Source organism: Equus quagga, chromosome 15 (assembly GCF_021613505.1).
Source record: "Equus quagga isolate Etosha38 chromosome 15, UCLA_HA_Equagga_1.0, whole genome shotgun sequence".
Classification (NCBI taxonomy): domain Eukaryota; kingdom Metazoa; phylum Chordata; class Mammalia; order Perissodactyla; family Equidae; genus Equus; species Equus quagga.
In genome coordinates this window covers 89985352-89998792 of record NC_060281.1, presented here as the reverse complement: position 1 = coordinate 89998792, position 13441 = coordinate 89985352, and the positions used below count along the sequence as shown (strand labels likewise).

Genomic DNA, 13441 nt, shown 5'->3' with positions numbered 1-13441 from the left:
AGAGGCCCTCCCAGGGGCCTGGCCCCCAGGGGAGGCCAGAGCCAGTCTGGACATTCAACAACAGAAGAACAGGTTTTAGCCTTTCCATTAGGCACCTGTGGTCCAGGCTGATGGGACAGCTTCCAGACGCTGCCGGTGGGGCAGCGATGTGGAAACAGGAAGGGCACGACGCCACGCGAATGTCCCTCTGAGATGATTAGGATGTGAATATACTTTGCTTTGGGCTTTAATCTATACTAAAAAGCTACCAGTCATGTCTTTTATTAAATGTAATCTTTTTTTTTTAGCACAAAGATTCTGTGGTTCCTTACCTTCTTCGACTTCTTAAAGGTCTTCCGAAAGTATATTGGGTAGAAGAAAGCACAGCTCGGAAAGGCAGAGGTAATTTTGTATAGTGTTTTCCCTGAGTGCAAGGAAAAATGTGTATGTTCACTCTCTGTAAGGATCCAGTGTTTGTACTAACACATCAGTTAGGATGCTTCTGGCTGCTTCCACTCCTGGCTGTGCAACAACTGCCTGCCTGCAGCAGCGTGAACTGCACTCACACGCTGTAGTCCAGAGCCACGGGGGAGGGAGGGGTGGGCAGGGCTGAGCAAGCTGGCTTTCCTTGCCCTCTCAGAGTGAGCAGGAGCTTCGAGACCTTCAGGAACCTTTTCTCATGTCTCATTGGCCAGAACTGGGTCACCTGCCTGTCCCCAAACCAGTCTCTATTATCAACTTAGACAAATAGGCTCGCTCCTGGAGTGAGATTGGTTCTCCAGATTGCATTGCTGCAGCTGAAAAAGGAGGAATGAGATGGATGTTCAGAGCACCACCAGGATGTTCACTATAAATACTTCTATTACTTTGTTGCTATTGCTAAATTTCAGTTAAACTTTGCTCCTTTAGAAATGGAATAAATTCTTATGAAACTTAGAATTCTTAAATTCTTAGAAATTTCTTTTTCAGTTGTATTTTATTTTGATCTCTCTTTAAGGCCAAAGGGAAAGTTAGATAATCTTGTCCCCTCTTTCCCTCCACTGCCTTCCCCTCCCTTCTTCCCTCCTTGCCTTCTTCCTTACCTCTCTCCTGAAATAAACACATAGGTCCATTGTATGCCAAGCATTGTGCTAAACACTTAAAACGCTGATGTTCCTGTATACTGCTTTCCCAAGACTTCAAAATCAGCTTGTAAGACCTCCAACATTTTAGATTTCATGACCCACGAGACTGAAGTTTCCTTGTAATCTCTCTCTCTTGGGCCTGAGGCCCACCTTTGGATATAGTGGGGGTTGGTGGCTGTAAAGAAGGCCCATGTCCTTTTCATTGGTGCCTGGCCCTAATTTGTTAGGTGGGCCCAATCTGCGAAAGATGGGTTTTGCTGTTCTTATAAACATCCACTTTTTCTGTATTTCTCTTGACCTTTGGGTTTTCATCATTTCTGATGACCTGCTGTGCCTAAAACTGACAGACCCCAAATTATGATGTGTATCCAGGAATTTAAAGGACTACAAATTAAATAGAGAGTGCTGCTAAAAAGTCAAACATCTGTGTCCACCATCGTTATCTAATTTGGGGAGAAGTCAAATACCAGTAGATGTTGATTCTATTTTTTTCTATTTCAAAAGAAATATCACTTCTATATACATGGACTCATATTAAAATGGAAGTTTTAGCATTATTTGAACATTGTTAGAGATATACAAATTTCCAATTATTGGGTAACATTTCACACTTTTTTTTTTTTTGAGGAAGATTGGCCCTAAGATAACATCTCTTGCCAATCTTCCTACTTTTACTTGAGGAAGATTGTCACTGAGCCAACATCTGTGCCAGTCTTCCTCTGTTTTATGTGGGATACTGCCACAGTGTGGCTTGACAGGTGGTGCTATGCCCACACCCGGATCTAAACCTTGAACCTCGGGCCACCAAAGTGTAATGCGTGCACCTAACCACTACACCACCGGGCCGGCCCCTCATTCTTCTATTTTTTATTAAGTCATTTTACTTATGCTTTCAAACTCTAGAGCACTGGTTCTTAAAGTGCCGTCCCTGGACCAGCAGCATCAGCATCACCTGGGAACTTGTGAGAAATGCAGATGCTCAGTCCCCACATCAGAGCTGCTGCCTTAGAAACTTGGGCTGGGAGCCGGTGTCCGCGTTCTCACAAGCCCTCGGTGATCCTGATGCTCACTCAAGTTTGAGAAGCACCTAGAGCTGTATCTTAGAACAGTAAGTGCAGAAGTGGACATGTAACCGTCTTCGGCCACGTGCTATGCATATGTCCCTAAAACAGCAGCTAGCTCTATGTCCTTGATTAAATATTCAGTATTCAAAACTGATTAAATATTTATTAGCGAGTGGACCTACACGGCAGTGGTTCTAACATTTTGCCGGTGTGCTCCATACAAGTGCTGGGGAGCTTTTGGTCTTTCAGGTATAGCATTCTCTCCCTAACCTTGAGGCCCTACTCCTGAGAACCTCCCTTCTAGGAGGCTCCGTAGGGGAAGGGCTTAAAACCTGTGGGGAACAGAGCAAATTCTGGATGCTTTTATTAGGATTTCCTCCATTTGTCAAAGCAGAAAAGAAAACGTAAACACTTAATTCAGCTTAAAGTAGTAGTAATTGATATTTGACAATTACCGTCTATAAATCATCTCTCATACTTTGTCAAGATTCATTTCTTTTATGTAGGTCTGGAATGAAGAATGGAATCTGTCATGTTGAGAGACTGTGTAATCTCAGACTATAAATTGGCTTAGGAAACTTTTAAGTTTATTGAACCAAAACATTTTATTATTTTATTGCTGAGTATTTCTCAGCAAACATGTTGGGCCCATGTCTCTTCTTTTGAGACTCATCTCGACGAGGGCAGCCACCACTGTAAACTGGTCTCTTGGCAGGCCTGTGAGAGAGGGACCATACAGAATTGGGTGGCGAAGAGGTGTGGCTCAGTGTCTCATTTGTGATGATTTGATTTGTGTCTTTATGCCTCGCAGGTGCCCTCCCAGTTGCAGAGAGCTTCAGCTTCTGCTTGGTAACTTTGCTGTCTGATGTGGCTTATAGAGACCCTTCACTTAGGGATGAGGTAAGCATGTGGTGAATTGGTGTGCATTTCTGTTAGTTCAAAAAGAGTCCCAAAGCAATGACAAGAGTTAAAAAAAAAAAATGAAGTGATTGGATTGTTTGTTGATTTATTTCGTACTATTAATAACACACCTAAGAAATGTTTAATACTTGCTTACAGTTCTTTAAGGTTATCCATTGATCCCTTGAGTCTTATCTCATTCAGTTTTCCCAATTGCCCTGAGAGATAGGCAGCAAAAGACAGAGACGGCTCATTTTTCTGACTCTATCTTGGGGATTAAAATTGTTCTTAGAAGAGAATTTTCTAGGTAGTTGGAACTATACTTTTAAGTGCCCAGATTTTTTGAGTTTTAGTTTATTTTGTTGGAACTGTTACTTAAATGTGTGTGAATACTTCTTTTTAAATGAAAAATAAAATCATAATTTAACATTTTTGTTAATCGGATTTATTATTTTGAAAATCAGTTTTTATATGCTCCTAGCCTGAGGTCCTGCCAGGGAGTTCCTGGTTGCTCACCTACATGCTAAATTTTCCCATCTAGCTATGCTTTTGAGTTCTTGTATCTATTTTTTAATGTTTTAAACCTCTTTCCTTGATATCAAACTGTAAAGTCTGTTGTCAATATTTCTTCATTACATTCTTCTCCATCCTTCTTAGTTTAGGTTCTTTATTTATTTGTAGGTTGGCTAAAGAGATAGCTGGATCAGTTAGAATCGCATATTATTATTTAAAAAGTTAACAGGCTATAAGTTAAGGGCTTTTCTATAAAGAACATAAAAATAGGGAGGTCAATACCGAAAGTGATGACATAGCTTTAACATATGAAAAGGAGAAAGTACTGCTTTTCATGTCTTCATAGATTATTCAGCATCATTTAACATTAGCAAAATGTAAGAAATTTGACTTGATTGTGAACAAATCATCACAGACTAACTTCATTCTTTGCCGAGGTTTTCTAAGACTGTAGTGAAGGAAGGAAATGAGACAGATACAGTCTAGTTGATCATCAAGGCTTTGGACAAACACCTCTCCTGATATCCTGGATCAGTAATATGGGCTGAGCGCCAAAACAGTTCCGAGAGTTTACAGAACTGTCTGAAGGACCACCCCAAAGGGTGACCCATGAGGTGCTAGCCCAGCAGGAGCCTCTGGTAGCCTGCCCACTACCACTGAAGCACAACAAGCCAGGGCCGTGAATGAAGATCCAGAAAGCAGGTTAATCTCATTGTAGACAACACGAAGCTGGGAATCAAAGACCAACACCATGAACTAAAGCTAATACCGTGAGCTTTTGTTGGGATCTACAATAGGGAAAAAACACCAGCTACATAAGTAGAGGTGGCATAGCTTAGGGGCAGTGTGTGAAAAAGACTTGTGTTTTATTTATCTGTAAGCTCACTGAACCAGCAGTGTGAAGTGGCTACCAAAAAGCTAACGTTATGTACATAGAAGTCCAGAATCTGTGGTGAGTTTGGTGATTCTCAGGGTGGGTCCCAGCATCCCTGGAATATTGATGTATTTTGTCCTGAGCACCACAGTTAGGACAGTTTTGGACACACTGGACTACAGGAAAATCAGAAGCAGGCCGTCAGCTTTGTAAAGGGCTTGTAATCATGAGAAACAGATGAAAGGAACTGGGGTATTTAGCCATGAAAAGGGCTTTGGGGACCTATCGCCCGTTTCTAGAATATGAAGGAAGTGGTGAGCCAAGGGCTGGTGGGTACAAGCCCCAGGAGGAGAACACTTTCCCAGAGTTAGGTGGAACTCTGGACCAACCCAGAGAGGGAGGGTTTCTGTCCCTGGAAGTTCAGTCGATTGACCCCTCGGCAGGGCTGACCCCTCAGCAGAGCTGTCATGGCAGGGAGTTACATATTAGATCTGAGGTTGGACAAGAGAATGTCTAAAGCTTCTTTTAATTCTCAATTTTGTGATATGTATCTGATTTTGTTTATGAGTTTGTTCTGTTTCCTTGGCTATTACAGATTTTAGAGGCACTTTTGCAGGTTTTACATGTCCTCTTGGGAATGTGTCAGGCCTTGGAGATTCAAGAAAAAGGTATGATTATAGATCCAATGCTTTTTTAAAAAATGGTTTTGTGATTATTCTTCCCCTTGCTTTTCCTCAGTCTTCTTTCTACCTATGTACCTGATGGGTGAAAACCTTCCTATATTAGGTTGCCTTTGTGGCATGTTAGCTAATAGGCCACATAGGGGTCATGAGTACAGCTCTGCTATCTGAAAATGCTGGATGACCTTGGATAAGTCCCTTCACATTTCTGGGCCTAAGTTTCTTCACTTATAACGTGTCTGACTTCCAAAGGTCATTTTTCCTCTAGTGCAGGGCTACTGATATGATCTTAGGAGGAATAAATATGTTGTTTAAGTATAGAAGAGGTACTTCATGACATGACTTAGGTGTACAGTTGATTTGGATGTGTCATAAATAGATCAAGACCTCCCAGAGAGAGCAGCTGTAGGTGACAGAGACAGTCTGAAGTTGTTGTTAATGAAAGATTGAAAATGTCATCGGTCAGCCCTTGGGGTTGACCCTATTGCTGTGGCTTATTCTGACCCTTCAGATTTGTTAGTGGGTGGGTTGTGAGATGTGAGCCAGGTTGTACAGTATGATTCTGTCACAGGTAATTTTCTGGTATTGTAACATTCTCACTTTGTCTTCTAGAATACCTTTGCAAATATGCGATCCCATGCCTAATAGGAATCTCACGAGCCTTTGGACGTTACAGCAACACAGAAGAGTCTCTCCTCTCGAAACTCTTTCCCAAAGTGCCCCCTCATTCCCTCCGAGTCCCAGAGGAGCTTGAAGGTGTTCGAAGGCGTTCCTTCAATGACTTCCGCTCCATCCTTCCCAGCAATTTGCTGACTGTATGTCAGGAGGGCACCCTGAAGAGGAAGAACAGCAGTGTGTCCAGCATCTCTCAGGTGGGACTGCACTCCTGGGAAAAGAGCAGAGGAGAGAGACCTTGTTAAGTGCTCATGCAAAGAAAATCCCACTTGTGTGTAGTTTGAGGAAACTTATGAAACGTAAGAGGTTCTCACTAGAATTCTCTTTAATACGAAGGCTTGCTTTGTCCTTTTGAAGATTTATAAGTGATTTCATCTAGTCATGAAGTGTTTGTTTCATGGTGATTGGGTGCCAAGCTCCATTCTCAGTGGGAGACAGTTGATGCCCTTAAGAAATATATAGTTAACTCATGGAGAAAAGGTAGACTCAAAACACTAAACATAATTCAGCTCAGTGATCAAGTATAAAATATGCAGCTGGACATGAAGAATTTTGTGATATGGTGTCTGGTAGAGAAGACTGTAGCTACAGCAGACTTCAGGGAGAGTAGGTGAGCCTTGAACCAGGATTTGAAGTACAAGCATTGAGCTGGCAGAGAGAATCTTGTTTAAGATGAATCTGACTGAGGTTTGACTGGCCTTTTCTGATTTGTAAGTGTGGTTGTGTGTTTCAGGTCAGCCCTGAACGTGGGATGCCCCCTCCCAGCTCCCCTGGAGGATCTGCCTTTCACTGCTTTGAAGGTGGGCCACAACTTTCTGCCAAGAATATGGACCTGGGACTTGGATCCCAGGTTCACGGTAACTTCTTGTGATTAGGGATGCTGATACTAACACTCGGCTGTCATGCATCTAGAGTGTCAAGCTTTTACAAAGCATTTAGTTTCTGTTTTCATTTAAACTTCTTAAAATTTAATTATAAAATATTTCAAACATAGAAATGCAGAAAATAATATATAGACCCCCATGTGCCTGCTATCAGAATTTTAGTACTTCACCCTATGAAAGCACTGGTTTTTAGGTGGAAGTACCAATAGTGGGTCCTTCTGTTTCTTTCTTTTTTTTTTAAGGGTGTTAACTATGTAGATAATATTAAAGAATCTAGCAATGACACTATGAGTACTACTTTTTATAGAGCTTTGTTGTTACAAAGCACTTTCACGTAATTTTCTGAATTTGATTCACATAATTTTCTGGCACCGTGCAGTGCCAGACGTACATTAAAATTGCCTTCACTTAACTTTCAGGGAAGTTAAGACTTGGCTTGAGTAATAAGAATGGGGAAACTAGGGACCAGCCTGGTGGCGCAGTGATTAAGTGCGCACGTTCTGCTTCAGTGGCCCGGGGTTTGTGGGTTCGGATCCCAGGTGTGGATATGGCACTGCTTGGCAAGCCATGCTGTGGTAGGCATCCCACATATAAAGTGGAGGAAGATGGGCATGGATGTTAGCTCAGGGCCAGTCTTCCTCAGCAAAAAAAAAAAAAAAAAAAAAAAAGAGGAGGCTTGGCAGCAGATGTTAGTTCAGGGCTAATCTTCCTCAAAAAAAGAGAATGGGGAAACTAGAATTCTATACCTCGTAATGCCATCAATTCCATTTTTGGATGATACTAATTGCTAAAAGAGCGTTTCTCAAGCGTATCTTGAAAGATATCAGGGGAATTAAAAAAACATAAAGAGGAGAGTATCTAAACTCAAATAAATGTGGGTAACTTTGCATACGGTATCGTTTGGCCCTGTGGGAATATACCAAATGTTGCATTCTGTGTATGTGTTACAACATAAAGGCCGAGTTCACCCACCCAAAATCACCTCCCAGGGAGAACCACTTGTGGACCATGATCCTCCAGGCTTTGAACAATCCCTTTGCCGCTTGCCTGCCCACCTTCCAGGCATTGGAGAATTGCCATGATTTGCCCTCAAAGGCTTCTTTCCCTGGTAAACTGCTCTTCATCCTCTCTCTGTGCTCAGGAGCCCCTCTCCATCGTGGCTGCTCTCCTTTAAGCACTTCCAGTGAGTGCCAACGATTGGGGTGCTCCCAGGTGTGGGCTCACTGCGTGAGCTTCATTCAGCAGATACAGGCTGAGCGCCTTTCTCCTACAAGAGTGAGCTGGACAGACGATTTTCCTGCTTTCCAAAGTGCACCTCGTTGTCCAGGAGATAGGCAGGAATCACACTGCTCCTTCCCTTTTGGCTTGCATGCCTGCCCTTTCACTCTGACTTTTCTCACAGTTGGTCTTCCCTTCTCTTTCCAGTCCCTCTTTCACCGTGCTATAAGAAGATGTTTTTCTTAAGAATTAGTTACAAGCACAAATTTGGTCACTTCACTTTCTTCTTAAAAACTTTCAGTGCATAAAAACCCCCATGCGTAAATCCCAAATCTTAGCTCCTGGGTTCCTGCAGTTCCCGCCTGTTGCCTCATCTATGCTGACCACACACTGGCTCAGCTGCACAGGACTTCATTCTTCTTTCCTGGTATCCGTCTGGGAGATGCCCTCTGATCCTTAACTTCTTACCTTCTCTTATTATGATTATTATTGTTTTTAAAATAAACTTGTATATACTTATGTGTACAACATGATTTGATATACATATACATTAATGAAATGATTACTGTAGTCAAGCTATTAACATTTCTGTCTCCTCCCATAGTTACCATTTTTTTCTTTTTTTGTGTATGTGGTGAGAGCACCTAAAATCTACTCTTTTAGCAAATTTCCAGTATTCAATACAGTACTATTAGCCATGGTTGTCATGCTGTTCGTTAGATCTCTAGACTTAGTCATCCTATGTAAGTGCAAGTTCTGTGCCCTTTGACCAACATTTCCCCATTACCCCACGTCCTCACCCCTGCTAACCACCACTCAACTCTGCTCCAATGTATTCTACTTTTCTAGATTCTACATGTAAGTGAGATCATGTAGTTTTTTCTTTCTGTGACTGGCTTGTTTCACTTAGCATAAAGTCTTCCAGGAATATTATTCAGCCTTAGAAAAGGAGATCCTACCATTTGCAACGACGTGGATGAACCTGGAAGACATTATGCTAAGTGAAATCAACTAGTCACACATGTATATAATGGGGTATATATATAATATGTGTGTGTATAGTATTATACATATTCACACACATTTTATGTATGTATTTTTTCCATATACATTTTATACACAGACACACACATGCACACCTCCTTACCTTCTTCCCCACCTACTGCCTTTAAACTGGCTTTGTTCTCTCCCTCCCTCTTTGCTCATTCATTTCCTCTTTCAGTGGTCATTTGTTATGGCCTCTAGCATCTCACCTCCTCTCAGTGTTATTGCCCATCTCCTCTGTTGCGAGTTGCTGAGTTATTCACTTGGGACCCATCCCTCTTTAGTCAGGTCAGCAGTGTGTCACCAGCATCATAGAACTATTCACTAGCTTTGACACAATCAGGGTACACTCAACTCTCTACTTTTTCTGTGCCCCAGTGCTTGAGAAAGTCATAAAATTTGATTCTTTATAAATTTATTTGGTTCCTTGTAGATTGGTATTGTCTGTCACTATTTAATATGAAAATATTACCAACTTATTTTCCAATCATAGTCTTCTATTGTAGTTTTCTAATGGATGTTCAGACAGTTATGTCCTTTGGGGTTCACATTTATTAGTAAGTCTTAGATGACTGACTTTATTTTTGTTCTGATTTTGAAATTTCTAATAGTTTACAATTTTGTTCTAATATTGGTGGTAAAATATCTTTGGGGCCCTGTGAACTTCAAACTTTCACATCTCTCAACTTTTAAAAAGATATAATTCTTTTGTTATTGTTGTTCTCACATGTTAAATTACACTGTCTTGGTTGAAAATATTAGGACATGATTATATCTAAGCCTTTGAGCTGAAACACCCAAGTGAGAGGTGTCCCTCGCCAAGGATTTGCAATTTAACCTTTACTTCTTAATTAAAAAACAAAGGATTGGAGTATTAACAAAAGCAACATCTATGCCTTCGTTGGTTATTGAGGGAATCAGCTTGAGGAATTATCCTGGTCCTGTGTTACCATGACTGACTTTCTGGTTTTCTTCCCCGTTAGTCTCCTACTTACCTGACGGGAGTGCCCTGGAGCCTGATTACTACTTCTCCACCATCAGTTCCAGTTTCTCAGTTTCTCTTCTTTTCAATGGCATCACCTATAAGGAGTTCAACATTCCACTGGAAATGCTTCGAGAACTCTTAAACTTGGTGAGCAGAGCATTGATGGATAAACAGATCATGAGGATATCAATCAATAAAATTGCTAGTGGTGAAAATCTGTATTTTTTAAAAGAAAAACTAGGAGTTTTTCAGTATTTCAAAGTACAACTTAGTAGTCATAAATTTTCAGATTACAGACGGAAGGACAGTAACATTTGTAGAGTCATTATCTAATACTTTCTCTGCGGCAACCATATAGGGGAGGCACCCATGCTCCCCCATTTTAGAGGTAACGAAATCAGTGTCAAATATATCAAAGATCCATAGGCCAAGGGCGGGATCAGGGCTCAGCCCAGGAAATCTGTTACACCTAACTCCCTCTCAGGGGCTACTCTATTTGGATCAATACAAAACCTAACTGTTTCGTATTTGGGAACTTTTGGATAACCTGTGAGATGACATCAGAGAAGACATTGGTGCCATTGTCTGAGTCCTGAAATGGAAGAGTCTTTGATCGAGGAACTCTGAAGTTGTTATAATTGAGCTGGGATGCTTCAGGACAGATTCAAGTGGGTAGGGGAGAAGACATCATCAGGGAGAGACTCTAAAGATCAGACTTTCTGTTTTGGAAAGAATGAGAGAGAACGTGAAGGACACCTCTGAAAGTGTGAAGCACGTGCTGGAGAGAGCAGCTGTCTTCCTCTGTGTGGCATATGAATAGAAATCACTCAAAGAGAATGGCTGTAGGCTGAAGATGGAAGAAGACATTAAAGCATAGGTGGTAATTAATGAGGATAGAGCCATAATGAACTACTAAATAGCTTAGGATGTTTTTAAAGTTGCAGTCAAGAAGGAAAACTCTCCCTAAATGGCTCTTCACTGTCAGTGTCCCAGACAGAACGGTGGCCTGGGTGGCACCTGGCCTTCTCAGATGGCTCTTCCTAGTATCATGTCAGAAATCCCAATTGAAGGCTGAATGTTTCAGATTCTTCGTAGGGGGAATTATTTTTTCCATTATATTTTAACTTTTCAAGGTTAGGTTTTCTTCTAGGCAGTTTTCCATTTCTTCTAGCGTGTTGTTTATCATTATCTATAAGTTTTTAAAATAACCTTCCTAAAGTACTATAATGGGGAGCAGGCAGTTTTATCAGGTGGTTCTGCAGTTGACAGAACAGTTCATTCCTGTACTAAATGCTAGTATAAACAAGGGGTGGAAATGATCACTTCTGTTAGAAATTTAAATGTATGCTACAGTTTGAGTACCTGGGCAGCTTCAGAAGAGCTGGTGTACCAGGCCCGGGGCGGGAGGGAAGAGTCATCAGTGCCCGAGGACTGGCTGTGAAGGTGTCCTTGACGTGTGGGAGAGGGTTTGGGTGAAGTATCAGTGATGCCTCGAGTCTGAATGCTTTCACATCCTGAAAATGGAAATCTCATGTCAGCAAACTTGAGGGAGTTGGTTCCTTTTCTGTTTTTATGTCATTCCAGTCTAAGGTAAGAAAATTTCCAAACAATGGCAGAATTAGGACATTTTGTGTGTATAATTTGATATGAAGCCATAGTGTGTGTATTGTTGGCCTATTATTTCCATCACATTTTTCGCCACCTGAGAGCTTGTTGTGCATCCATCAACATGATTCGTCCTTTAGTAGAAGGAGCTGGCATTCCTGTCTCTCACTGTGTTTGTCAGGGTCCTCATGAGGTCTTGTTTCCCTGATAGGTGAAGAAGATCGTTGAGGAGCCTGTTCTTAAATCCTTGGATGCAGTTGTAGCCAGCGTGATAGAGGTACATCCCTTCTGAGGGCATCTCGGTGAGATCAGCCTGTAATGAACATCTGCGTGGAGAGAGCAGGGAGAACTTGTGTGGGGGCTGGCGTAAAAGGGTTTGGCAGTGAATTTTGAGCTGAACTTCCATAGTCCCAATAATGACAACACACTTGCCACCAGAGAGCTTGCTCTGTGCTGGGCTTTTTAAAATATGCCACTTCACGGTGCCTCTGAGCAGCGGTCATTATCTCCCTTTCACAGGTGGAAGATAGAGGTTTGGGGATCTAACTAACACGCCGGCATCACACAGTCACGGTGGGAGTTGGATTCCAGCCTGGGTCCTCTGACTCTGAACCCCTTGCTCTTTTGTCTCCCTTGCTCCTTTGTGCTTCCAAAGCCACTTGTTCAGGCTTGGTACACACCCCTCATACTTTCTAGGCATGTACAGGCCCTGGATTTTAAATGTGAGGAGTGTATACCTAGGGAACTTTTGTATTTAACGTGTTTGGAACCAAGGCCTACAGCATTATTTATAATAATAATAATATAATGATTTTATTTATAAAATCTTTAAACACTGGTGCTGGGAGGTCCAAAATCTCAGGGAACATTTGGGTCAGTCTCCTTTTGAATGTTAGGATCCAGAGAGATTGCCATTTGCCAGGTTGATTATTGCCATGGCTGTGTGCTGGACCCAGATTCCTTGTTAAGCCTGGTGTTCTTTCTCTTGCCCGATTATGTGAGACAGCGCCTAGTACCACGGGGATTCATTTATGAAATCAAGAGGGAACCACCAGGTACTGTCCTGTGCTGCAGAGTGTCTTTTCCTGCCCTTCCCTTGCTCCCAGCTAGCTGTCTGCAGATGTTAGGTGTGTGTGCCAGGCGTGGTGTGCTCTGGGTTGGTTCTTGGTGTTGCACAGTTCCTGTAACTCTCCAGGCTGCAGTCTTCCTACCTTGTCTTCAACCTTTGCAGGTTTTTGTCCTGCCTATCGGCCTGAGCTTTAACTCTCTCACTGTGCTTACAGTCTCAGAGGGCTCCTAGTTTCCTTTGCCAGTGTGTAGTCATGTGTGACCCAGGGCAGACCAGGAGGACCAGGGCTGGGAGCTGAGTTGGACAGTCAGAACAGCTGGCCATTTGTTGGCCCTGCACCTGGTCTGTAATGAAGAGTGTCAGTCTGGGTCCTAAGGGAAAAGTTGAGGCTCAGTGGGGATCCCCTTTAGGGCTTGTCTTACTGGTGGAAGGGGAAGGTGGGAATATGGGAATTTGGGACCCTTCTCCCCCATTGAACCAGAGCAGTTTCTATTTTGTAATTTGGACTTTAATATAAATATCCACTTGAAGAAATGATTTTGAGGCTAAAAAAAAAGGAACTTAAAACCATGCTCTAGAGTTACTGAAATATAATAATCATCATCAGTAATCACTAGCAATTATTGCATGCTTATTATGTGCCAGACACTGTGATAGGACTTGACTTACTCTCTCCTTGAATCCCATAGCAGTCCCCCATTCACAGATGGGGAAACTGAGGCTTACAGGGTTAAGGAACATTAGTTACATAGCTAGTGAGTGATGGAGCCAGGTGTCTTATCTGGCTCCTCCACTCCCTGCTTGCAGTGACTTCTTCCTGGTTCAGG

At 42.2% G+C, this 13441-nt stretch overlaps 1 protein-coding gene across 2 annotated transcripts in view; it reads left to right on the top strand.

Annotated features, from left to right (window-relative positions):
* PI4KA (phosphatidylinositol 4-kinase alpha) overlaps positions 1–13441 on the top strand; it is a 146488-nt gene that overhangs the window by 47479 nt on the left and 85568 nt on the right. For both annotated transcript variants that reach the window (XM_046639275.1, XM_046639276.1), the window contains exons 3-9: positions 288–381; positions 2979–3067; positions 5050–5122; positions 5747–6006; positions 6543–6609; positions 9939–10087; positions 11757–11822. In XM_046639275.1, the coding sequence (XP_046495231.1) occupies positions 288–381; positions 2979–3067; positions 5050–5122; positions 5747–6006; positions 6543–6609; positions 9939–10087; positions 11757–11822 (798 nt within the window). The remainder of the gene's footprint in view (positions 1–287; positions 382–2978; positions 3068–5049; positions 5123–5746; positions 6007–6542; positions 6610–9938; positions 10088–11756; positions 11823–13441) is intronic.